This window comes from Telopea speciosissima, chromosome 6 (genome assembly GCF_018873765.1).
Source record: "Telopea speciosissima isolate NSW1024214 ecotype Mountain lineage chromosome 6, Tspe_v1, whole genome shotgun sequence".
Lineage (NCBI taxonomy): Eukaryota > Viridiplantae > Streptophyta > Magnoliopsida > Proteales > Proteaceae > Telopea > Telopea speciosissima.
Window position 1 is genome coordinate 51,073,129 of NC_057921.1, and position 26,789 is coordinate 51,099,917.

At 41.7% G+C, this 26,789-nt stretch overlaps 1 protein-coding gene across 1 annotated transcript in view; it reads left to right on the forward strand.

Moving 5' to 3' along the window:
* The window catches only part of LOC122664251 (probable cyclic nucleotide-gated ion channel 20, chloroplastic), a 144,728-nt gene extending 118,287 nt beyond the window's left edge, over positions 1 to 26,441 (forward strand). The window contains exons 10-14 of the mRNA XM_043859997.1: positions 21,168 to 21,245; positions 22,478 to 22,607; positions 23,980 to 24,226; positions 24,816 to 24,975; positions 26,124 to 26,441. Coding sequence (XP_043715932.1) covers positions 21,168 to 21,245; positions 22,478 to 22,607; positions 23,980 to 24,226; positions 24,816 to 24,975; positions 26,124 to 26,235 — 727 coding nt within the window. The 3' untranslated portion in view covers positions 26,236 to 26,441. The remainder of the gene's footprint in view (positions 1 to 21,167; positions 21,246 to 22,477; positions 22,608 to 23,979; positions 24,227 to 24,815; positions 24,976 to 26,123) is intronic.
* The last annotated feature ends 348 nt before the right edge of the window (positions 26,442 to 26,789 follow it).

Below are 26,789 nucleotides of genomic sequence, written 5' to 3' on the forward strand. Positions count from 1 at the left end.
AAAGAAGATCCAGCTTGAACTAAAGAAAAAAAAACTCCTAATAATGCTAACACTCCCCCTCAAGTTGGCGCATACAATGTACTGATGCCCAACTTGAACAAAATGAGAAACAAACTAAGGTGCAGCAGAATCCAGCTTGACATATGAATGCAGCTCCCAAATAAACCTTCAAGAACTTGAAAAAATAGATCTTCAAAACTTGGACAAACATGATCAGCAAACCAAGACTGGAATGTCTTCCAAAAAGGCAGCTTTCAACGATCTTCAATAGCTATCCAGTGATGAATCTCAGATTATCATAGTGACATAGAGTCTTGAAGTGAAATAACTAGAGTAGCAAGCAGCGAAAAAAAACTGAATCAGGCAGCGGAAAAAAACTGTATCAACCCAACTGAAAGTCCTCAAATAGGTAACAACCAAATATCTTCAATACTCTTCAATACTTCAATCTCCCCCTCATGGCAAACTCAACCCAATAAAAAAATAGATACCCATTGGCAATGGTGAAAACTCTGATTTTCTATGTTTTGCACCAAGTGTTCCTGCAAGTTCTGCTTCTACAATGTCTGCAGGTGTACTGTACATAATCCCCCCCTCACGTGTAGTACATGAGGACATAACATAGATAGTGTAAAAGATAGGGCAAAAACATAATATTCCAGAATTCTCCAAAGGTGCTATGGGTAAGTAAAAAAGGAAGCAATGGTAAAATTGTAATTTATCAGAAGTTTCCAAAGGTGTTATGGGTAAATACCAAAGGTATGGGATATGAAGGGAATTAGAATTATTGAAAGAGAAAGGTGTTGGAAAAAAAAATGGCATGGCTGTAATTTGGTGGAAATCCACTTTTAAATACAATCCAAGCCAAAGTGTAAACTGGTAATAAACCAGAATTTTAAGGGTCAATTGAGTAGTCAAATAGGGGAATGTATGAAAAAGTAATGACAGTTTGATAAATAATCAGAATTTTGCAAGGGGCCCTTGATAAATAAGAAAGTAATGGGTCATGCAAGGAATTAGATTTATAGATGAGGGACATACTTGGAAGGAGCAAACTCTTAATGGCAAGATGTAAATAATCATAAGAAGGATGGGTACTAATAAAGGTAGGGTAGTAGGCTAGTAGGCGAGTAGCATTAAATACCTAATAAGTTAAAACTTAAAAGGAAAAGGAAAAGGAAACGTGATATGGGTAATAAAATAAAGAAAAAAAGAATGATAAAAAGGAAGGCTGATTTGAAAAGTAGTGTGGAGGACTTGTGAGTCACGCAACCTTGGAATTCAAGAGAATATTAAGTGAATTAGACATAAAGGCAGGGGCATTTATGGAAACCAGGAAATAAAATAAAGCAGAAAATCATGAGCATACCTCAATACCATCATCTTCAACCACGATTCTTAGCAGTAAGGAGTTGAGAATAGTAGAGGGTAAAAAGATGACTCCATCAGTTCCTTCCTTGAAACGCAACCAAAGGGTGCAAACAGTGGCAGTTGAGAAAGGAATTTTTGAGGCACAAACCAGAGAAAGGCAGTGGCAAAGTGCAAGGATGAAACAGAGATTACAGCATTCGACACCATGTACGAAATACAGGGGAAAAGCCAGGCAGCGGTAACTAAAATAGCAGTCAAGATGGTTCCATGTACGAAAACAGCAATAAAATCAGCAATATGGTGGAACTGCATATCTTCGTCTTCAATCAAATAGTTGCAGCACATCATAGAAACCCAATCTCACGATAGATCTGCAACTCCATTGACCAAACCTTTGAATCAAGGAGGAACATCTTCACAAACCAGTAACAGGGTAATCGATTCAGCAAACCCTAGTAGCAACTCGATACCAACAAGTTGCTACTGAATAATCAACATCAGCAGCAAATCGATTCAACCAGCGAAGAGAACCTATTGACAGTCACGCTACCAGCAGGAAACCCCTATACCCCCATTGACTTAAGAGAAAAGGGGAAACAGAGAGGCGGAAACCAAAGGACCCCATTGCTGAAGGTTGTCTTCAAACTTCGAACCAGCAGCCAACGGATCTGGTTCAGATATGGTAGATTGAGATGGATCGAGATGCAGCAGGTCTGCAAGTAACCTGGAATTTCAGCAAAGAAGGCCGTAGGTAGAACAAATCTTCAAAAAATAAGAGAAAGCCTTGTCGAGTCAAATAAATCTTCGGCAGTAGAACAGACACTGCTGCCAGAAAACCTCCGAACCTTAGGGCAGCAGCAGAAAATTGTTACAGCCAAGGATCCTCTTCAACCTTGCAATTCCAGCATACAATGACTGCAGAAAATTTAAAAAAATCGATAAAGAATAAATGAGCAGGAAACCCTAGTTCTTCTTTTCTTTCTATGAACTAGGGTTTCTCCATAAATTGGAGAACTTTGAAACGACTCTCAAAACTGCAAACAAGAAGAGAATCAATCACTGGTTACAACAGCTCTGATACCATGTAGAAAACCTAGGACCTGTAACCAGTAACTCTAGAGAGAAGAAAAGAGAGAAGAGAAGATGGAAATTGTAACATACTTGAATTAATTAATTGATAAGTAAGCCCCTCTATTTATAATAGAGGGGAAATTACAAAGAGACTAAACTAGGCGATGTGGGACTAAAACCCACATAGCCGACTGTACCTAATTACATAATAAATAAACTAGCCCCAAAAGGACCAGAATACCCCCACGGTATTCTGGATTACATATTCCAACAGTTATAATTGGAGAGAAAGGACCAAGAAGGGGGCGATGGAGGCAGCAATGCGAGAGGCATTCTCTTGCAGAACTCTAGTCTCTAAGAGGGCGCAAAAATTGGAGTGAGAGCTCTTGATAATGGCTTTAATTTCTTAGTGCTTGGCCAAGGAATTAAGTCCCCTAACATTCCATATGAACCCGGCAGACATGGTGAAACTAGAGAGGGAGGGGCGTCAAAGAGCGGGGTGGAACGCTCTTGTATCTCCTACGGAAGTACAAGATAGTAGGACAAAGGCGGGGTAAGAGAGCAACATTGCCACAAGTGTTAGGAAGGCCCAAGAGGGGGGGAAGTGGAGGAAGCGGAGGGGAGAGAGGGTAGAAGGGGGGGAGGGGGATCCCAGCGGACAAGACGGGGAAAGGGGGGAGGGGGAGGGGGAGTTAGGGGAAGGGGAGAGGGGGGGGGGGGGGGGTGGGGACACGGCAAAGGGGGGGGAGGGGGTGGGAGAGGTGGAGCGAGAAAGCCGGGTTTGGGTTAGGGGAGGGTGATGGGTCAGCGAAGGATATGGGTTGGAACAAAATGGGTCAGAAGGGTAAATGGGTTCTTGGGTTAAAAAGGTGGGAGGTTGCGGGTTGATGGGTCTAGTGGTTAAGGAGGAAGGAGGGGGTATAATGGGTAGGTTGTAAGAAAAATAAGATGGAATGAGGTTTAAGTGGGCCGGTTTAGATAAGTGGTGGGCCAGGGGAACTTCAGAACTAGTGCAGTTAGTAGACCGGTTTAAAGGAGGGGGGTTTGGTTAAAAAGGGGAAAGGAGGGGGGACCAGGTGGGTTAGGTAAAATGGGGGGTAGCCTGGATCGTGAAAAGGGTTTAGAAGGATCAGGGGGACGAATAGGGTGGGGGTTTGTTGGATGACCTCGCAAAGGAGCAGCGTTACCTACAGAGGAGAGGCAGAAGGGCAGAGGAGCCCTGGGCAGACCTGCGGCAGAGGTCAGCGACGACAAAACGGAGCTTGAAATGGTAGCCTGGAGCATTGAAGAACTTCACACAGTAGCAGTGCCCAAAATGGAGAAATTTTCGTTTAGCACAGCAGGGATTTCTAATGCCTGGGGTCTTGGGGTGCCAGCGATGGAGTTGGAGGCAGCAGGCTTGGTGTCGACGGTCAGAGAACCAAGGTCAGCAGGCAGAGCCAAGTCAGCAGCAGCTTCGCAGAGGTACAGCGTTGGCGAAGAGTCTAAGGGTGCTCAAGCTCTGCGAGAAGGAGATTCTGATGCCAGAATTGCAAGGCGGCGACGGCGGCTTCGACCACGAGACGTGGGCCTGGAGAGAAGGCTCGTCTGTGCTCCCTGAAGAGAACCGAAACTCGTTGCCATAGGGGATACTTGAAGAGAAGAAGAGCAGTTTGTTGCAGCAACGACTGAGACTGCTTCTAGGCCAACGAAGGAGCTGCTTGTTCGAGTAGTTGCAGCAGAAGAAGAGTTCAAAACTGTAGCTGAAACCGGTGCAGAGAGAGGAGCTTTCCCGGAGCAATCCTTGGAGTGATGGCCAAAAATCTTGGAGTGAAGGCAGTGTGGGGGGAGCCAGTCATTCTTTTTTTTTTTTTGGGTGAATAAAAATTTCATTACCAAAAGAGAGAAGAAAGGAGAATTACAAAGGGCCCCACAACAGGAGGGCCAAACCAGCCAGCCTAAGCATTTGCCGGAGCAACCAAGGAAACATTGGAGAGACCCCAGGACTGAACAATGGCCCTGTTCCTAGGGGAGTCTATACAAGAAGAGGGGGGAAGAAGAGATAACTTTGCTTTAATTTCAAAGGAAATGGAGTTCCAAATCTTCTAGTAAGTCCGAGAGTTGGAAGTCCATTTTCTCAAATTTCGCTCCATCCAGATATGGTTGAGGGTAGCACAAAAGGCCAACTTCCCGACCGCGTCACAAGTGGTGGATCCAGCAAAAGTCATATCAATCCAAATCCATTCTCTGGAGAAGGGAAGGATGCGTCTTCGGGTAGGCCAACATTTGAGAAGGACTCCCTTCCAGATTACACGAGCTGATTGGGCATTCAAAGAAGAGGTGGTTCAGTCTTCATCATTGTTCCAGCAGAGGCAGCAGCACGAGAGACTAAGATCTGGCGGCTGCGAAGAAAAGCTTGAGTAGGGAGACAGTTGTTGAAGACTCTCCAGGCTGTGAAGCAGTGCCTAGGAATGTGATGCTTGAACCAAAGAAGTCTATGCCAAGAAACCAAAGGGCCTTTCAGACGAATAAGATCCCAGGCAGCCTTTGAAGAGAAGGAGCAAGAGCTGTTAGAGAACCAAGTAACACAATCTCCTCTAGAAACAGCCCTTCAAGTAACCGAGTGAAGCTCATTCCAGAAAGGGGTGAGGATGGGGCCAGATGTTGGAGGAGCCCAACCATTGTGATGTAGAATATCGGCCACCAAAGAAAGTCTATGAAGGCCTGAGGAGTAAATGGATCTTGGAGTAACCCGGTGAAGAAGAATTCCCATAGGATGCCAGTTGTCAAGCCAGAGGTAAGTAGATTGACCATCACCAATGCTGGAGCGAATGACTTGAAGGACCAAGGGGCGGCTGGCAAGGATTTTCCTCCAAACCCAAGAAGCATCAGGTAGAGCGGGAGCAGTCCAAATGGAATTGTGGCGGAGGGGCCCCGAGTAGATCCAATCCACCCAAATGCTCTTTTTTTTTATAGGCTATCTTCCATAGAAGCTTGATGATGCCAGCTGAGTTCACTTCTTTAATACGCCGAATACCCAACCCCCCTTCCTTCTTGGGAAGGCACACAGCAGCCCAGCTCAAGGGATGAAGGAACCTTGTGGCGTCAAAGCCCTTCCAAAGGAAAGAAGCCATAAGAGCTTCCATAGCCTTGATAGTAGACTTAGGAAAGAGCCAGTCGTACTTGACCGGCTGCTCAAAGCAGAAACCATCGACTTCCATAACTGTGACAGAGGAGGGAGGTGGGGCACTTGCAGAGATATCGATGCATATTCTCGCGAAGGAGAGCCTGTCCATTTTCAAAGTTCTGAAGTCAGAGTATAGAGGCTTCCCTAAGACCGAGCCAATTCTGCTAAGGCAATCTTGAGACCAGTATTGAAATGGGAGACCAGGAAGGGAGACCCACAAGGGAATGGAGCTGAGTTCGACCTTGTGGAGAAGGATGTAGGGGTCCCACTGTCTCAGGAAAATTGGTTTAGAGCCCACGAGCCAAGGGGCACCTTCAAGTGCGCAAGCTTTGATGTCCTCGGAGAAGAACTTGAACACGAAGACACTAGTGTCCAGCAGGAAAATGTCTAGAGCCCCTTGGGCTTTCCATTGCTTGGTGAGAGAGCTCTTAACAATATTGAAAGAGGGCTTTGAGCCAATAAAGTGACCGAGAAGGCAGGACTGCCATTTAGAGGATTCCGGTGAAGAAAGGCTGCTGGGACAGAGAGCATACGAAGAGCATTCATCCGAAGAAGGCTCGATGAAGTGGAGAGAGTGACCAGAGGCCGAGGAGGAAGGAGGTTTGGACAACAGAGATGACCAGGATGGGGCAGGGTTAGGAGTGGTAACAGATGAGGTGGAGGGGTTAGCGGAGGTGGTTGCGGTGGCAGCTGGGGATGAGGTGGCAGGGAGGGCAGTGTTGCTGGAATAGGTGGCTGTGCCAGCAGGAGGGGTGGTGGAGGCCTGAGGGGAGGTGGAGGAGGGAGGAGGAAGGGGGGTCATGTGTTGCAGCTTGATGTTTTTCAAGATAGATAGATCATCAGAAATCTATAAAATAAGAATATTTTCAAAACCATGTTGCCCTTAAGTAAGCGAAGACAAATTCTCTACAGAAGAATTTTGTTGTCAACAGAGCATATTGAAACAGAAGATATTGGTAAGGATTTGATTGTTCCAAGTTTAATTTTTTTTTAAAAAAAAGGCAGTTCTCTACTGACTCTTCATTCTTAATCACTCACTCTTATACCTTTCTTTAAATGGAACATTGTCCTTGCTATGGTCAATATTATGACTTGACGAGACAACTGTAAAAGATATATGTATCAATGGTCTTATATCACCTTTTTCCCCCTTAAAATTAAAATTGATTATGAGATACTTTTTTTCTTTTTTTTTTTGTGGGGGGGGGGGGAGGTGATGTAGATCGAAATATGAAAGAAAAAAAAGACCAAAACAATGTTCACGTGAACAGTGTCAGCCATATTGGGAATCCTTCTACAAGACCCAAGTTGAAGACCAGATCTGCCCCCTATTTTATCTTATTAAGAAACCTAGTCAGCAGCTAGCAGGGGAGATCAGCTACAGCTTCTAGAAGACTGATTTACGTCTATTTTTATGTTAATTGTTCAACAAGCAAGCAAGTTAGTTTTTGGTAAGTCTTTGTTTTAGTAAGTCCTTGTTGGACAAGTAGTTTCCTATTTTGAGTAGTTTCCATTTTAGGTACCTTATAAGTTTATGTTCTTTCCTTTTTTGTTGTAAGTTTTTATTTTCTTAACTTTCTATTGTTGAGAAGTCTGGCCAGCCTATACAAAGGGGCCATCAGTTGTAATGTTTTAACAGTTTTAAAAGAATCAATGAAGTTGCAATTTGCTTGCTTGAGATCTGAGAGAGATCTTTGTTTCAACAGCTGAGATAGCTGTAGATGAGAGGCCCAAGGCTGAGAGCCTACCCTATCCTTCTATCCTATCTTCTGTTTTTCCTTGTTTTATTTTTTTCATTGTGTGATACTGAGATTTGCTACAAGTCCTGCGATCAAAGAGTAAATCTGCTGCTGAACAAAGTGATCGATCTCCTATACTGTCCAGCAATTGAATATCAATTTTCAGCATCAATTCTGACCTATCATTGATCCTACTGTAGAGTGATTCTTACTAGAACTGTACTCTACATTATTTGGTATCACAGTTGATGTAGATCGAAATATGAAGAAAAAAAGACCTAACACTGTTCACTGTACTGTTCACGTGAACAGTGTCACAGCCCATATTTGCCTTGTGTGGGTATGCTTTTTAGAAGATCTTGTGGGCCCATCAAGTGGAGAAAGCTTCTATCCTAATCCTAACAAAGTTTAGTTTCTATTTTCATATTTTTAAAGTAGGCTTAAGTTTCTATTTCCTTAAGTTTCTAATTTTAGTTTGTTACTATTTTTATTTTATTCTCTAAAATAGAAGTTTCTATTTTGATGTATGGCAGCTAGATTGTATAGGAAGTTTCTATTTTATAGGTTTTATGAATTAGTAGTTTCCTTTTCTAGATTTATTTAGTTTCTTAATTGGATTGGGACTGGGTTGCTTTGTAATTGGGTTATTATAAATGAGAGTATGGGGCTGAGCAGAGAAGGACAGAGATTAAAGAGAAAAGAGTTATGGTTGAAGCTGTGAGACGCAGCAACAATGAGAGACCGTGGGTAAGAGGCCCTGGGTGAGAGGATGATGGGCTGAGAGAGCTGATCCTATCCCCCCTTCTATATCCCCTTCTTCTTCTTATCCTTTTATGTTTCTTTTTTCATGTGTAAACAAAAAAAAAAAGCAATGAAGTTTCAGTTATATTCAATTTGTTCTTCCTTATTGTGTTGATCCTGGTTGCAATCGATCTCTCACTGGTTCTTCCCTGGTTCAAGGTTGAGTGTGCATTAGGAGGTGGGGGGGGGTTGTAACCGTTAAGACTCAATTATGCTGATGCAAAGATGAAAACCATACAGGGGTCATATGTACCATATTTGAAGACGCATGAAAATAAGTCCAAATTGCAATACAAATGTTGACTTTGATGTCTTGCTTTCACTTGATGTTGCATATTTAATGGCATAGTGGATACACAAATGAATTGAGCAAGGCTTTTTAATCCCTTGATTTTCATGTCTGAAAACCAAGCAAAAGCCAAGAATAAGCCCCAGAAAAGGGAAAACTCTCTCTCTTTCTCTACCCTATTAAAATAGGGTTTATTTGCCTAACAAAATAACTTAAAGAACTAGTGAAGGGCAGAAAATAACCCACTTGACTAACTAAACAGGAATAGTTATGCCTTATTACATAAAGAAATAGACTGGCTAAAATTGGACAAAACGTGAGAAGAGAGGAAAAATGTGGTTGATTTTAGAAGCCCTGTTAGATGAAAGAGAGAATACGAAGGGTGAATAGGAAAAATGTTGAGTTTAGAAGCCTTATTATATATGTTTTCTTCCAATTAAAATCACTATTTCCTGACTATATTTGGCCCGACAGCACTAGAAAAAGAGATAATAGGCTGGGGGAGAGAATATGAAGAAAGAGTGAATGGGAAAAAGCAATGGCATCAGACATGCTGGTTCTGAATTCTGATGTTTTCCTTACTTCCCTCCCCCCCCCCCCCTTTTGGTTTTCCAGATCTGGTAATTTTATGGGTTCTGATCTCCCCTAGCCTGACCAGTTGATTCTTTCTGCTTTAGGGTTTGATCTTCCTTAAAAATCTAGAAATCTTGCTGCTGCATTTCCCGCAGGATGTCTTCTGACCTTTGTTGACTTCAGCCACAATTGAGAATTGAGATCCAAGACGTTTTCTACTTTCTGTACTATATCATTTACTCTTTACTAATTTCAGTGGGAAAGAAAAAATTATACATTGGGTTCATATGAATGACACATTTGTATGTGTCGATTGAATTTGTAACCTGACTTTCATTTACTTTGTTCTATACAATGTAAGCATAGTTCAAAAACTCCTATCAAAATCTCCAGATTTCGCCAAGATCTTGGCGAGACAATGCTTCTTTTTTTTGGGTTTTGGTGGGCAAATGGCCATAGTTGGCTTCAAAACTTTAAGGGAAGCTTGTTTTAGGCTTAATAAACATATTTAAATCTTCAAATTGTTAAAAAAGCACCCAATTTGGTGTTTTGGATTTGCACCCTTGGTTGGCAGTAAACATCGAACCCTTATGTATTATTGCTTATTTTGCACATTGTTTGAGTGCTATGTGTTAACAAATTAGAATTAGAGTATCAATGCTTGGATGATTATGATCACCCCAAGCACATCTATTTATAATAATGAAAACATAGGACAGAATTACAATAAGCAATGTGTGACTAGAACTCACATACAAAAGAAACATAATAAAAGAAGAAAATGTCCAGAATACCCCACGATATTCTGGCCCATACAATCCAACACTCCCCCTCAAGTTGGAGCATATATGTCATGCATGCCCAACTTGACTAAGATAGGAAGAAACACTTTGCCACTTAGTCCCTTAGTGAACACATCAGCCAATTGATCAGCAGACTTCACAAAGGGAACATAAATGAGTCTGGCTTCGAGCTTCTCCTTGATGAAATGTCGGTCAACCTCCACATGCTTACGATCATGCCGGACAGGGTTATGAGCAATGCTAATGGCTGCTTTATTGTCACGGTCACAATAAAGCTTCATGGGAAGATGGACAGCAACACCAATATCCTACAACAATCCTCTAAGCCATAGAAGTTCACAAATTCCTTGTGCCATCGCACGAAATTCGGCTTCAGCACTGGACCTTGCCACAACATTCTGCTTTTGGGTATGCCATGTGACAAGGTTCTCACCCACAAAAGAACAATAGCCAGAGATAGATTTTCTGTCAGTGGAGCCAACCCAATCGACATCAGTACAAGCTTAAATCTTCAGGCGACCATTGAGAGAGAGAAGGATTCTTTTTCCTGGAGCAGACTTCAAATACCACAAAATACGATGGACTGCCTCCAAGTGAGAGGAATAGGGATCATGCATAAACTGGCTCACCAAACTTACAGTAATGGCTATGTCAGGTCGTGTGTGAGAGAGGTAGATTAGTTTGCCCACTAATCGCTGATAACAACCCTTGTCAACAGGTTCACCCTCTTTCTCCTTAAGTCTTGGAGTAGCTTCCATAGGAGTATCTGAAGGATGACAACCTAGCAGCCCAGTCTCAGTCAATAGATTAAGGATATATTTTCTTTGAGAAAGAAAGATGCCCTTCGAAGATCGAGCAACTTTTATCCATAGAAAATATTTTAGAGGTCCGAGATCTTTTACCTCAAACTCACGGCCAAGGAAGAGCTTCAAATTCTTGATAGCATCACCATCATTACCAGTTACCACAATATCATCCACATAGACTATGAGAAGAGTTACCTTGTTACCAACTCGTCTGATAAACAAAGTGTGATCAGCATTGCTCTGCTTATAGCCTGTTGAAATCATAGCCTTGTGAAATCTACCAAACCAGGCTCTAGGTGACTGCTTCAACCCATAAAGGGCACGCTTCAATCTATAGACCCTGTCCTTGGTCCTGTCATTAGAGAAGCCTGGTGGAATGTCCATATATACCTCCTCCTCAAGCTCCCCATGGAGGAAGGCATTCTTTATATGGAATTCCGTGAATACTGGCTTGATCCAAGTGATCACAGCCCAGCCTTTATTTATAATATTGAAATCATATGACAAGAATACAACTAAGCAATGTGGGACTAAAACCCAAATTACAACAGTCCCCCTCAAGTTGGTGCATACATATCAAACATGCCCAACTTGCTAATTATAGGAAAAAATAACTTAGGACTGATTCCTTTGGTGAGGATTTCAGCCAGCTGATCACTAGACTAAATAAATGGGATACAGATTAGCCCTTGTTCCAACTTTTCTTTGATAAAATGCCGATCAATCTCAACATGTTCGGTACGATCATGTTGAACCGGATTATGTGCAATGGTGATTGCGGACTTGCTGTCACAGTAGAGTTGCATAGGAAGATCAGTGACCATCCCCAAATCTTGAAGAAGCCCATTGAGCCAAAGAAGTTCACAAATACCCTGGGCCATAGCTTGGAACTCAGCTTCAGCACTAGATCGAGCTACAACAACTTGCTTTTTGCTTCTCCAGGTAGTTAGGTTTCCTCCAACAAATGTGCAATACCTGGATGTGGATTTCTTATCATCAGGACTGCCAGCCCAATCTGCATCAGTGTATGCTTCTATCCGAAGGTGGCTATGAGGAGAGAACAAGATTCCTTTTCCAGGAGATGACTTAAGGTAACGGAGAATTCTATACGCTGCTTCCAAGTGAGAAGAGTGAGGATCATACAGTATTGATTGACAAGGCTTACAGCAAATGTGATATCCGGCCGAGTATGTGAGAGGTAGATCAATCGGCCAACTAACCTCTGATAACTGCCCTTGTCCACCGGGTCGCCGTCCTTACTCTTCAAATGTGTGTTGGGCTCAAGGGGGTATCTGCTGGTTTACACCCAAGCATCCCTGTCTCTTGTAACAAATCTAAGGTATATTTCCTTTGAGAGAGAGATATGCACTTAGCTGAATAGGCAACCTCAATCCCTAAGAAATACCTTAATCTACCCAATTCCTTGACTTCAAACTCGGTGCCCAAATAAGCCTTCAACTTCTGTATTTTCTGTGCATCACTGCCTATGATCACTATATCCTCAACATAGGCAATCGGCATTGTCACTTGCTGTCCTACCTTCTTCACAAACAACGTTTAATCAGCATTGCTCTGCTTGTACCCATAAGCAATCATAGTCTTATGGAACCGGCCAAACCAAGCCCTAGGTGACTGTTTCAAACCATACAGGGCCTTCTTCAATTTACATACCTTCCTTGAGTTTTTGAAGAAGTAAAACCAGGAGGTATCTCCATGTAGACATCTTCTTCCAGATCTCCATGCAAGAAGGCATTCTTCACATCAAGTTGTTGGAGTTCCCATCCTCGATTCACAGCATAAGAGATAATAACCCGTACAGTATTCATCTTTGCTACAGGAGCAAAGGTCTCTTAGTAGTCAATACCTTGGGTTTGAGTAAACCCTTTGGCAACAAGCCTCGCCTTGTATCTCTCCACTGAGCCATCAGCCTTGTGCTTCACTACAAAATCCCATTTGCAACCAACAAGTCTTTTTCCAGGTGGAGGACTCACCAAATCCCAGGTCTGATTTTTTTCAAGGGCAAACATTGCTTCATTCATCGCATCCTTCCATTTCTGTTCGGCTATAGCTTCCTGCCAGTTGTTAGGGACAGAAACAGAGGATAAAGAAGCTATGAAGGCATGGAAAGCAGGAGTTAGTGAGTTATATGACACAAAGTTGGAAATAGGGTGCAAAGTACAACTTCTCTTTGATTTCCGAACAGCAATGGGTAAATCAAGACTGGGATCAATAGAGGGCTTACCAGATATCTGACTAGGAGCAAGACTTGGAGTAGGAGCAAGACTTGGAGCAGGAGCAGATGTCGATTGAGTAGGATCAGTGGTGTTGGTCTCTTTGTATAGAGGGCCGTCTAGAGGAAAATCAGTTCCCCGAGTGTACACAATTTTTCTTGTTGTAGCTGTCCCACTTCTTGTTCTTGACTAGTAACCCCTTCTTCGAATTCAACAGAGGTATCCTCTATAGTAGGTATTTCAATGTCTAGAGGAGTAATCAACGGGACCTCTTCACCACTTATAATCTTCCCCTGTAGAGGTTCCGGCTATCTAAAGTAAGCTTCAGATTCCCGGAACACTACATCCATAGTGACAAATACTTTCCGGGTAGGAGGATGGTAGCATTTATATCCTTTTTGGGTAGCAGAATAACCAAGAAATATGCATCGTAGTCCCTTGGGAACAAGTTTTCCGTATACATGATGATTCCTGGCAAACACGACACAGCCAAAGACTTTGGGAGACACAACAAAGGTTGATTTCCCACAGAGCACATCCAAGGGGCAGCGACCATCCAAAACATGGGAGGGAAGCCGATTGATAAGATATGTAGCTATAAGAACAGCATCACCCCAAAAGCAAGGAGGAACAGCCATAGTGAACATAAGAGAACGAGCAACCTCCAGAAGATGATGGTTCTTACGTTCAGCCACCCCATTTTGAGCAGGAGTGTTAACGCAAGAGGTTTGGTAAATGATCCCATGGCTGTCCAAATAAGACCGAAAGGCACCGTCCATGTACTCCTTTCCATTATCGGACCTGAGAATCTTGACCTTGGCATCGAACTGTGTCTCGACCATCTTATGAAATAAAGTGAAACTGGTAAAGACGTCACTCTTACTATGCATCAAATATACCCAAGTCGTCCGACTGAAACAATCAATGAAAGTGACAAACCACCAAAATCCAGAGCTAGACACACAACGGGCAGGACCCCATACATCAAAATGTATCAAACCAAAAGGAAGCAAGCTTCTATTGTAAGAAATTGGAAAAATGCTTCGAGTTTGCTTTGCCAAAGTGCAAGCATCACAAGAAAAATTATGTTTATTACATCTCTTCACCAAACTAGGAAATAAAGTGGACAAAACACTAAACGGTGGATGGCCCAAACGACGATACTAGTTATTTAATTCAAAGAGTGCAGAATCAAAATCAGAAGATGTAGGCTGAGATGTCAAAGCTGCCTGGGAACCGTCAAGCACGTACAGACCACCAACCACCTTACCACATGCAATCATACTGTCCGTTTCCAAGTCTTGAAATAAACAATGGGTTGGAAAAAATGTTACTTTGCAGTTTAAATCTTTAGTTATGCTACTAATGGAAAGCAAATTAATAGTAAACTTCGGAACATGTAACACAGATGAAAGGGTAAGAGATGAAGAATACTGTATGGATCCCTTTCCCGAGATAGGAGAAAGAGACCCATCAGCAACTCGAACCTTACTATGACCAAATAAAGGAAAATAAGTGGAATAAAAAGAGGAAGAACCGGTCATATGGTCGGTTGCCCCTGAGTCAATTACCCAAGAATCGGGCATGATCGTGGAGCAATTCCCACCAAATGAAATACCTGTGGAAGAAGGTGTATTGGGATTAGTAGGCAGAGATAGAGCCGAGGCAGCCATGGAAGGAGATACAGATGTTGAAGAAGATGAGTCCAAATGAATCACCATATCCCGCAAATTTTGCAAATCCTCCATAACTTGTGACAGAGAATGATCAGGCTGATCCTCAGTAGTTGTCTGATGAGCACGGGTATTATTGGACCGATTGGAACCACCCTTACCACGGCCCCGAGTGTATGCAGGGCGACCATGAAGTTTCCAACAACGGTCCTTCGTATGCCATTCCTTCCCACAATAATCGCATTTAATGGGAGGGCGATCACCAAATGACCGATCAGTGCTAGCAGAACGGGAATAGCCCCCACAGGCAGACTATGACCCAGAAATAAGAGTCAATCTCTCCTGAGCAACTGGGTGAACCATGGCTATTCATCGACTGTCCTCAGCCGAAAGGATCGCATAGGCCTGTTCAAGAGTGGGGAGAGGTTCCCGATTCAAAATATTTGACCGGATATGATCAAACTCAATAGTCAGCCCTGCAAGAAATAAAAAACGCGTAAACCATCCTCCCACTTACGGTAGGCCGTGGCATCAACATCAGTGGTGGCAGTGAAGGTGCCCGGAAAATCCAACTATTGCCACATCGTACACATGGTATTGTAATACTGAGAAAGTGTTAACTCCATCTGTTAGGTAGAATGAATTTTTTGACGGAGTTCATAGCATTGGGCAGCATTCCCAACTTGAGAATAAGTATCTTTGGTTGTCTTCCATATTTTCGCAGCCGAGTCAGGAAGAAGGTACCGCCTAGCAATGTCTTAGTCTATGGAATTAACCAGATATGACACAACCAAGAAATTAAAATTCATCCAGCGATCCTGTGCAGAACCAGTCTCTGTAGGCCTGACCGTGGCGCCCGTGATGTAGCCAGACAAGCCAGGGGAACCAACAGCAAATAAATAGGAATAAGACCACATAAGATAATTGCTTCCATTCAACTTGATGGTGTTCACAGGAAACGGAATAAAATCACGTTGCGACGAACCATCAAATCCAGAAGAAGCAGAGGTGATCTCCGAAGTGTCAGGCATGGTGGCTAAAAAAAATCACAAAACTCAAAAAAATAGGCCTCCAAAAATAATTAAATCATACGGAGGAAAAAAAGGACCCTTGGCGGGAGTCAACTCACCACCAAGGGTGGGAAAAAAATAACGGCAAGATGAGGGAGTCCCTCTCGTGAAAAAGAAAGGAAGGCGAGACGTGGGGGGTTGGCGATGGAGGCGGAAGAAGGGGGGTGGCCCTGGGAGGGCTGGCGGTAGTGGCGGAAGGGGTGGGAGGGCCTGGCGGGAGAAAAGGAAGGGCCGGAGGAGGTGGCGGAGGGTAGCTGGTGGTGGCGAAGGGCTGGTGGAGGTGGAGGAGGCTGGCGGTGGTGGCTGGCCTTAGGGTAAAAACACGAAGGAGAAGAGAGAGAAAAAAAAGAAAAAAAGGAAAAAAAAAATTAATTCCCATATCCCCGAAATATTGTTGGCTCTGATACCATTGGAATTCCGTAAATACTGGCTTGATCCAAGTGATCACAGCCCAGCCTTTATTTATAATATTGAAATCATATGACAAGAATACAACTAAGCAATTTGGGACTAAAACCCATATTACAACACTTTACATGTAACTGCTGAAGATCCCACCCAAGATTTGCAGCACCAAATAATAACGCCCGTACAGTGTTGAGTTTTGTCACTTGTGTAAAGGTCTCTTGATAGTCAACTCCATAAGTTTGAGTGAACCCCTTTGCAACCAGACGTGCCTTATATCGATCCACTGAACCATCAGCCTTCTGTTTGACCACAAAGATCCATTTACATCCAACTGGTATTTTCCCAGGAGGAACAGCCACAAGATCCCACGTATTATTTTTGTGTAGTGCTCTCATTTCTTCCAACATTGTTGCCTTCCATTTTCCATTTGTAGATGCTTCCTGCCAATTTTTAGGAATCGAAATGGAAGAAAGTGAAGATACAAATGCACGAAAAGAAGGAGAAAGAGACTATAAGAAACAACACGAGATATGGGATGTAAAGTGCAAGTCCTAGTACCTTTGCGATGAGCAATAGGTAGGTCGGAAGAAGAGGGCTTACCAGGAGAGGAAGGATCTGGATCTTGAGCCGGCAACTGGATGGGTATTGGTACTAAAGTGGATTGAAGCTACCCTCTGTTGGTGCTACCCCGTTTATAGGTGAGTATGTTGGAGTTGTCAATCCTCTTCTTAAATTCACCAATAGTTCTCTGGATTGGAGTCAGCTCCCCCTGAATAGGAACATTAACAATACTCTTTTCTATGGTCTCCCCCTGTAAAGGATTCCCTTCAGATGAGGGGCGAACAGCCACAGGAGGTTAGGCATCAATTAAAGAAGGTTGGGCAGCATCCGTGGGTGCCGTAGGTGGCTGGGCAGCAGCCAGAGGAACCTCAAGAGGAGGAATCTCAAAAGGCACATCTTCACTAGAACTCTCCTCCTGAAGAGGTGGTGAAGAATAATAGGGAAGGGTCTCATGAAAGACAACATCCATACTAACCAAAGTACGGCGGGAAGGGGGATGGTAACACTTGTAACCTTTCTGGGTTGGAGAATAACCCAAGAAAATACAACGTAGCCCCCTAGGTTCAAGTTTGCCTGAAGATTTTGTATCTCTAGTATAACACACACAACCAAACACTTTGGGAGGCACAATAAAGGAGGAATTCCCCAGTAAAACATCAGATGGGCTACGGGAGTCAAGGACCCGAGTAGGTAATCTATTGATGAGATAGGCAGCAGTGAAAACCGCATCTCCCAATATTGAGATGGGACATTCCTAGCAAACATCAAAGCCCTGGCCATCTCTAACAAGTGGCGGTTTTTCCGTTCTGCCACGCCATTCTGGGCAGGGGTATCAACACAACTAGTCTAGTGAATAATGCCATGATCAGCCAAATATTTTTTAAATTGAGATTCTGTATACTCGGTTCCATTATCACTTCTCAATATTTTGAGAGTAGTCTGGAACTGAGTTTGGACCATTTTATGAAAATGCTGAAAACATGAAAAAACCTGATTTTTTGTGTGCAAAAGATATACCCATGTGTTCCTAGAATGACAATCAATAAAAGAGACAAACCAACGATGACCAGAAATAGATGTTTTACAACTAGGGCCCTAAACATCAGAATGCACCAATTGAAAATAAGAAGAACTCTTTTTATTTGAAATTGGATAATTTAAGCTTGTCTGTTTGGCCAGAACACAAGCCTCACAAAAAAAGTCATTCTTAGTATGTTGGGTGACCAAACTAAGAAACAAATGTGCTAAAATTCCTAATGGGGGGTGACATAATCTAGAGTGCCATTGGTAAAGTTCAGAAGATGCCAAGGAGTTCTGGTGTAGCAGAGAAGGTAATGGTGGTGGAGTGAAGCGACCATCATCAAGCAGGTATAATCCACCGTGTACTTTACCCAATCCAATCGTCTGCCCATAGCCCAGATCCTGAAAGACACAATGAGAAGGAAAAAAGGTTACTTTGCAATTAAGATCACGAGTGATACTAGTAATAGAAAGAAGGTTAGTATTAAATTAAGATGCCAAGGAGTTCTGGTGTAGCGGAGAAGGTAATGGTGGTAGAGTGAAACAACCATCATCAAGCAGGTATAATCCACCGTGTACTTTACCCAATCCAATCGTCTGCCCATAGCCCAGATCCTGAAAGACACAATGAGAAGGAAAAAAGGTTACTTTGCAATTAAAATCACGAGTAATACTAGTAATAGAAAAAATGTTAGTATTAAAATTAGGAATATGTAACACAGAGGACAACGGAAGAAAGGAAGTGCAGTTGATGATTCCTTTTCCAGATATAGAGGAAAGGGAACCATCAGTTACTTTGACCTTATCTTTCCCAGAAGTGGGAGAATAACGATGAAACAGGCTAGAAGAACCGGTCATGTGGTCTGTAGCTCTAGAATCTATGATCCAAGGATGGGAAGCTACAGAAGCACAGTGACCACCAAATGGAATACCTGACCAGGCAAAGTGTGAACCTGAAGCAGTAGAAGAGTTGGTAGTAGCAGCGAATGTAGTAGAGGCAGCAGCAGCGGAGGTCCTTAGCACACGGAGGAATGCCTGTAAATCGTCCTGGGATAGACCAGTGTCAGTAGCAGGGGCAGTGGTAACAGACTCAGTATGGTTGGCTTTGTTCTTTGGAATTTTCTTGGCAGCCCTCTTAGCTTCAAAGTCAGCCTGCTTCCCATGAAGTTTCCAGCACTTGTCTTTGGTGTGGTACGGCTTGTGATAGTGCTCACAAACAATAGTGCCAGTAGTAGAATTAGTAGAAGTAGTGCCTGTAGGTGCAAGAGCAGCCGGGGCAGCAGTCTGAAGGGCTGACCTGTCAGTAATAGGAGGGTGCAACATGGCAGCCCTACGGTTTTCTTCAGAGGAGACCAGTGCATAGGACTGTTCAAGTGTGGGAAAAGGTTTGTGACCCAACACTTGAACCCGAATCTGATCATACTCCACATTTAACCAAGCCAAAAAATCATAAACTCTGATCTTGTCCACATGTTTCTTATATGAGGTAATGTCAGCAGTTGTACTTGGGTGAAAATCAGAAAAGTGGTCCAATTGCGGCAAAAGGTTGCACAAAGTAGCATAGTATTTGGAGACTGTCAATTCTCCCTGAGTAGTGTGAAGGACCTTCTTCCTGAGTTCATATACCTGGGCATCATTGCCAAGCTGCCAGTAGGTTTCCTTGCAAGCAACCCAAATCTCTGAGGCTATGTCAAGGAGAAGAAAATTATGCTGCAGATCGGTAGTCATAGAACCAATTAGGTAGGACATGAGAACTCCATTGTTGGCAAGCCACCTGTCTTGACTCTTGAGCATCTCCAATCTCAGTTGGCATAACACTGGTGCCATTTACATGACCAGTAAGGCCATGGCCAGCAATGGCAAAGGAAGCAGACCTAGACCAAAACAAGTAATTAGTGCCATCCAACTTGATTGGATTAGGAGGAAAGGTATGATAATCTTATTTGCTTTGTCCATCACCAACAGAAGTAGCTGTCGAATCCCAAGAAATCCTTCAAGTTAAGGGCTGTTGTGAAGAGAAACCCAAGAAATCCTTCAAGTTAAGGGCTGAAAATTGGATGAGAGCCCTCTGGTAATGGTAGAATAAAGGTCTCCAAAATCAGCTGCAGCAGCAAAGGGAATCCCTTGGATCGATTTTTACAGGGTTTTGGAAAAAAACCCTGAATATGCTGAAATCGATGTAGGGAAGAAGGATAGCTAAATACAGCAAATGGAGCTGAAATTGGGATTGAGTGGTCCTCTAGTAATGCTGAATCACCCTGCCAAATATTAGCCGCAACAAAAACCTGCAACCCCTAGATTGATATTGCTCAGGGTTTTGAAAAAACCCTGATTTGGTGGAAGAATAATCGATCTAGGATATCTTCAAAGCTGTTGGAGATAGGAACTAATCCAGAATAGTAAACACTGCCGCAGTTCTTGAGTCTTCAATGAGGTAGATTGGTTCCTTGGAAGGGAGTGAAAGCAATCCAAAAAAAACTGAATCTTCAAATATCGCAGGCAGCAACTGGAGGAGGAATTGTCCCTATCGATCAAAAAACTTGATCATAGAATGAGGTAATGGGGGGCAGCCACTGGATCTATTGATCACCTCATCAGTGCTGCCCTAATAGGGGAGAATGAAGAACAAGGGGAAAGGAGAGGGAAGAACTCGAGAATGAAAGAAAGAGGAGGCTGAAATCGAGAATGGAAGAGAGAGAGGGGGTGTCCCTAATTCGAAATCTGCTCTGATGCCATGTTAACAGATTAGAATTAGAGTATGAATGCTCGGATGATTATGATCACCCCAAGCACATCTATTTATAATAATGAAAACATAGGACAGAATTACAATAAGCAATGTGGGACTAAAACCCACATACAAAAGAAACATAATAAAAGAAAAAAATGTCCAGAATACCCCCACGGTATTCTGGCCCATACAATCCAACACTATGAGACATAATTGGCAAGTAAAACAAACCAATTATGCAATAATGGATGAAGACTTTTTTGCACAAATCTTCAATCGGACACCAAAATGGAATTTCTAATTCAAAAAAAAAAAGGAAAGAAGACTGGTCATTTTAGGGCCAAATGATTAGATCTTGGTGTTTGATCAAAAACAGTGAAAGGATGGGGTTTCTATGACTTACATGGGCTCTTGAGTTGTGTTTTTCAGAGCAGGTAGAATTCATCCATTATTGCCGGGGAAGTAATTCAAACTTTGATTGACTTAAGTTAGTCTTCCAATATTTTTGCCGGGGCGTTTTGAGTTGTAACATTTCGGTCAAAATTCTTTTCATGCATGAAAATATCACAGTGAAAATGTCAATGTTAGAACCATGAAGATCAGGTAAGCATGGTGCATTGATACTTAATTTGTCTTGTAATAAGTATATCACTAATTTAAGTATTCTGTACCCTGAGGCATTTAAGTAGATCTAAATAGATCCTTATTTTCTCTTGCTCAGAATCAAACAGTCTCTTGCCATGTCTTTTGGCTAAGGAAATTCCTTATATTTTTTTATTTTTTTTTTGGAACAATTTCTAATTTCAAGATTGTGGAAACTGATTGCTATTGTCATCACTCATTTGCCACTCAAGACAATTAGAGATGCAACTAAGGCGTCGTGATGTTGAGCGGTGGATGAGTCATCGGCGCTTACCTGTGGAACTAAGAAGGTAAATTTCCTGTGACGCTTTTTTCTTTTCTTTTTTTTCCCCTTTCTTTTTCTAATCATGTACTTTTTACTGTGCTGCACATAATTTTGGTATTTCTTCTTTTTCTAAACTGAGTCCTTTATTTGAGCTCTGCAATTCAATACCCTGTGTTTAACATGTTAAGCATCTTACCCTTGTTATTGTCACTTCCTGATGTTTTCTTTTCCTTTAATTTCTTATTTGTGTGCATCCAACTAGGTAAGAGCCAAACCCTTTCTCCTTTCTGTTCTCAATTGCTTATGTACAGATGGTTTTAAGAGTCATTTTCAAAGATAAGGGTATTTTGGGTTATAGAATATTTTAGATTTTTTTTAATTTACATAAGGTTAATTTTTTCTAAGTTATCACATTATATTCTTTAGATTTTCCTTTAATTCATGTAAATCTAATATGTTCTTTTCTGTATTTTTAATTTGATAGGATATCCGAGATCTGATCTGATATTTGGATAGTTAATCAAATACGGATACAGATCATGTACCACGGCTATTTAATTGGATATCTGGATAATTAATCAGGTCAGATATGAATGTACCAGTATCCGAGCCATTTACCGCCCTTCCATCACCATTTACCTTCCCTCATTAATCGCATTCAGACTTATTCTAGCAACTAGCAAGTAATACTCTGTGCTGCGACCTAATATTGTCACCATCCTCCATGGTAGTAACTTCAAAGGGAAACCCCCATCGGAAAAAAGGAAAGTGAAAAACTCATTGAGGTGTCAACCCAATACATGACCTCAGAAGCCAAATGAATAAAGGCTCCCCTCATGGCCCCAAATATCCACCCATGTGGTGGCTCAGTTGGGGATCAGATTGTATGAACTTGTTTCAAATAATCACCTTGAAAGAGCTGCGAACAATTACATTTCATGTGTGCAGACTGTAACTCGGAAGAGATGGCCTAGCTCCTGCTGCAGTCCTAACACGTGTACAATGTATAATGTATTCTTTAGCTTTCAATTCATTTGTTGAAAACATTGATGGTTCATATTTTTGTCTGTGCATCTCTTTTGCTTTATCCTTACTCTACTAGGCATTTAAAAATAAGAAATTCCATATCATTCTTCTTTTTCTGATTAAATTCAATCCCCAAATTACATAACACTGATCATCTTTCTGTATATGTTCTATTGGTTTACATATAAATTAGTTGGTTATTCTGATGTGTGTACTTGTCATGAAATGTAGGCAAGTAAGACAATCAGAACGGTTTAATTGGGCTGCCACCCAGGGGGTAAATGAAGAAGCGCTACTACAAAATCTGCCAGAGCACCTGCAAAGAGAAATACGTCACCATCTTTTTAAATTTCTCAAAAAAGTGAGCATTAATTGTAGCATTTCTTTCTATTTTGCATTACTCATTGATCCTGGTTAGGTTAAGCAAAAAATTTCTTAGGGCTCTGGTTTGCTATGCAGCCCACCTAGGACTGGCATCCTGCGCTGCCCCAGAAATCTGCCACATGGCAGATCAGTTAGGGCCCAAATTTTCTAGACAGGTAGACCCAGGTCCCCTGCTCACATATCAAATTTCCACCCAACTAGAGCTTTGAAAAATTAAGACTATGGGAGAGTGCGCAGCAGTGGTTGGAGTACTAGTTCACATGCATGGACATATACGGGTGCATGCCAATTTACAGGGGGATATTTGATTGACTTGAGGGCAGACCTCGGCGCACCGGTAAGGTTGCTCCATTGCGACCTAGAGGTCAGGGGTTCGAGTCAGGAAACAGCCTCTACGTGAAGCGTGGGTAGGGCTGCATACATTATGATCCTCCCCAGACCCTGCAGTGGCGGGAGTCTCGTGCACTGGGTACGCTTTTTTTTATTTTTTTATTTGACTTAGGTTCTGAAATTCGATATGTAGCTAATTGCATAATCCAGACCATGTCCTCTCTATCCAACAGTTGGAATAGCCACATCACTGTCCACGTGTCAACAATGGCATGCACCGCAGGAACTCCTTCCTATGTGGGTAGCCCAAAGTTCTCTTTGCCCTTTTTTTTCTTTTCTTTTTTTTTTTTTTTTTTTTTTTTTTGTTATTGGGGCGGGGGGGGAGAGGGGCTGGAGGGTTCCCTTCTGTGGTTGGTGGCATGAGTAATTTATCATATATTTGGAGTTTCATGTAATTGGTTTTTGATGGAGTTATCTCATCAATTTTACCCAAGGTTCGAGGTATCCAACCCAAAAGTTAGCTATTAGGAGGAGAATCCCAACTGGTATATGAAGGCATCCAAGGTCTTAGAGTTTTCCGATGTGGGGTTATTCCCTTCCCCCTTACGTATTTCTCTTCTTCTGGGTGGCAGTACATGTCGCATGTGTGGCCCCTCTTTTGGGCGGCCTGAATGTTGAGCATGATGGTCTGATACCATGTCGAAGTATCGAACCAAAAAGTTTAAGCAATTAGGTGGAGAGGGCCAAGAGGCCCAACTGATATATGAAGGCATCCAAGGTCCCAAGATTTTTCAATGTGGGATTATTCCCAACACTTCTTACTTGCCTGAGAACCAAAAACAGTTTGACTGGCAAAAAATCTAAAATAGGAACCTTAAAATGATCTAACAGAGCTCTATTTGTTTCTTTCTTGTATCACTCAATGCTGATCATAACATGTTCTTTGTCATCACCATAATTTACAATCTATCAATTTATATCTGTTGGTGCTAAGAAGCTAGAGTAATACCAATTTGTAGGTCCGTATTTTTGCCTTGATGGATGACCATATCTTAGATGCCATTCGTGGGAGACTACGGCAGAAGACATACATAGAAGGAAGCAAAATTTTAAATTGCGGAGATCCAATTGAGATGATGGTCTTTATTGTGCGAGGGAAAATGGAGAGTGTTGGAGAAGATCGAAATAAAGTCTCTTTATCAGTAGGGGATGTTTGTGGTGAGGAGCTTCTCACATGGTGTCTTGAAAGCTCTTCAGTGAACAAAGGTATAAATCCCTCAGTTAAACTGCTAAGCAAAGAAGTGAAAATTTAAATGAATGGTCTATAAACCAGTAAGTGGATGGAACTATTTTTCACATTTTTTTTTATCTGACTGAAGAGATTTGCATGAGGATGGAAGGTGTTGCTTTGTCCCATACAGATGGCAGGAAATTGCTGCTATAGAGAATTCAAGATGTAATCGTCCAATCTTTCCCTGTTCTTTTGCAAAACTGTAGGCAGCTAAGAGTGATGCTATCACTGAGCCCACAAAATCTTGTATGATCCACAGATCATTTTTAGACTAGAAAAAGAATATGACAGATTAAAATGTTAGGCTCATTCAATCATGTAAAATTAGCGAGGGTCCTAAATCCGACAATTAGAATGCCCTGGCACTAGCAGAAAATCAGGATTGTGCTGTGTCTTCCTAGGAATTTAGGATAGTTAGTTTTTTCCCATCCACTTCTTGTCTGTCTTTGGTGATGTAACTTCTAATGTTCATAGTTCCACCTTTGTGGTGGTTATGTCTTTTAATTAGCATTGAATTGATGTACTGCTTTGATATCTGATATGTTGAACTATATTCATTTACAGATGGACAGAAACTCAAAATGCCAGGACGATTACTTTCAAACAGGAGGGTGAGTTGCTTAACTAACGTGGAAGCATTTTCACTCCGAGCTTCTGATCTAGAAGAAGTCACCTTTCATTTCGCCAGATTCTTACGAAATTCACGTGTTCAAGGAGCCATAAGGTTATTAATTCCCTTAACCTTGTTCTAGTTATTCACTGCATGTAGAACAGGCCTTTGCAGGCTGACGGTTGTCCATGTTAAACACCATGCTACAGATTTAATGCAATCATCTGAAACTTGCTTTTACATTTTAATTTTTTTTATATGAAAAATAAAATCAAGTAATGGGCATAGTATAGCTTCCCACTCCCCCTTCTCTTTTTAAAACGAGACATTCCAGGACCATGGGCAATTGGGCATGCCCTTAAAACTTTATTGGTAAATACAGATTATCACAACCTGACGAGGACATAAACCCCGTAGCATGTAAACCAGTTTTATCCAAAATAAAAATACAGTAATACATCAATTTTATTTATTCTTTTACCGCATTGGTTCCCTCTTAAATTCAGCTTTCTCCATGGGCTCACAAAGTTATTAGTGAGTTCAATGTCATTATTGTTGAATATACATGGGATACTATGATTCATCCTTTTAAAGAACTTAGATGACATCATGTTAGATAGTCAGATATGGAGTGCTCATTTTTATTGTTGTTTGTTTTCTTGAAATTTGTATTAGTTCTGACTGCTTCTTATCGTACCTTCAATGGGAACCTTTTGAAGAAGGGGAGCTTGCCTGGGATTAGCACAGTTTTTGAGAGTTTATTTGACAGTTAGGTGCAGAAGAAGCCCACTATCTGTGAATGGCCATGGTTGATTGAAATTTTAAAAGTCCCTTTTTTTTTGGTTTGGGGGGCTGGGGGCTAGGTGTAAACTTTTCTAACAACCTGCTTATGGTATTACCGCTATGGGGTCCTCTGAAGTCTGAACTATCTTCACTGCCTGAAGGGATATGGAGATTCAGATCTCCAATTATTTGGTGCTTTTTTTAGCAACCAAATGATTTATATATAAAGTGAGCATTTCTGAAGTATATTGTGGCTCTCTTTCAAGACATACAAGAGTCATGATTCATGGGATATGCATTGCATTCCATTAGGTGCTATGATTTAGTTGACGAAGATTTTCGTAGTTTTAACCATCTTACTTGCAATATAATGATAAAGGATTTAATAACATTTTTTCTCCGAGCAAAAAGGAAACAAACTAGTACACTGTTGATTTTAGCATGCCCACCAATTTTACCTTATGTTCACTTCTTGACAGATATGAATCACCCTATTGGAGAGGATTTGCAGCAACGGGAATCCAAGTAGCATGGAGATACAGAAAGAAACGTTTAAATCGACGGGATGCCTCCTCTGATCGTCAAACATAGGCTTCCAGTGTGATAGTGAAGTTTATTTTGTTGCAACATGTGCTTCTATGGATTGATGCAAATGTAGCTTACTCCATAAGTTACGTGTGTTTTGATGTAAATATAGTCAACTCCATGGTCTGATCATCCTAGCGAAGAAAGTCCCATTTAGGGATGTCTACTCAAATCAATACTGTTGGATGTAAAATCCTAACTCCATTATCTAACTAAGCATACCTTCCTTCTGACACTAAAAGAATGGATTAATGTCATTAATTTTGGTCTTTTGACTCCTGCAAAATCATGCAGAACCAATCATGAACAATCCGTTGCCCTAAGAATTGTGAATTTGAATATGACTACCAAATTTTCTGCATGTCAGATGCCAACACCAGAAGCTTTTCTCTGGTGCATTATGCATGAGCTGCTAATATCTCGGTCCTTATATGCCATTGGCTAATATTAAATTAAAGAAGAAAGAAAAAGAAACCTTGTATATCTTGAGAATTTAAGGCTACATAGTACATCAATGGATAGATTGTCCCTGGAAATGGAAAATCTGAAAATATTGAAAG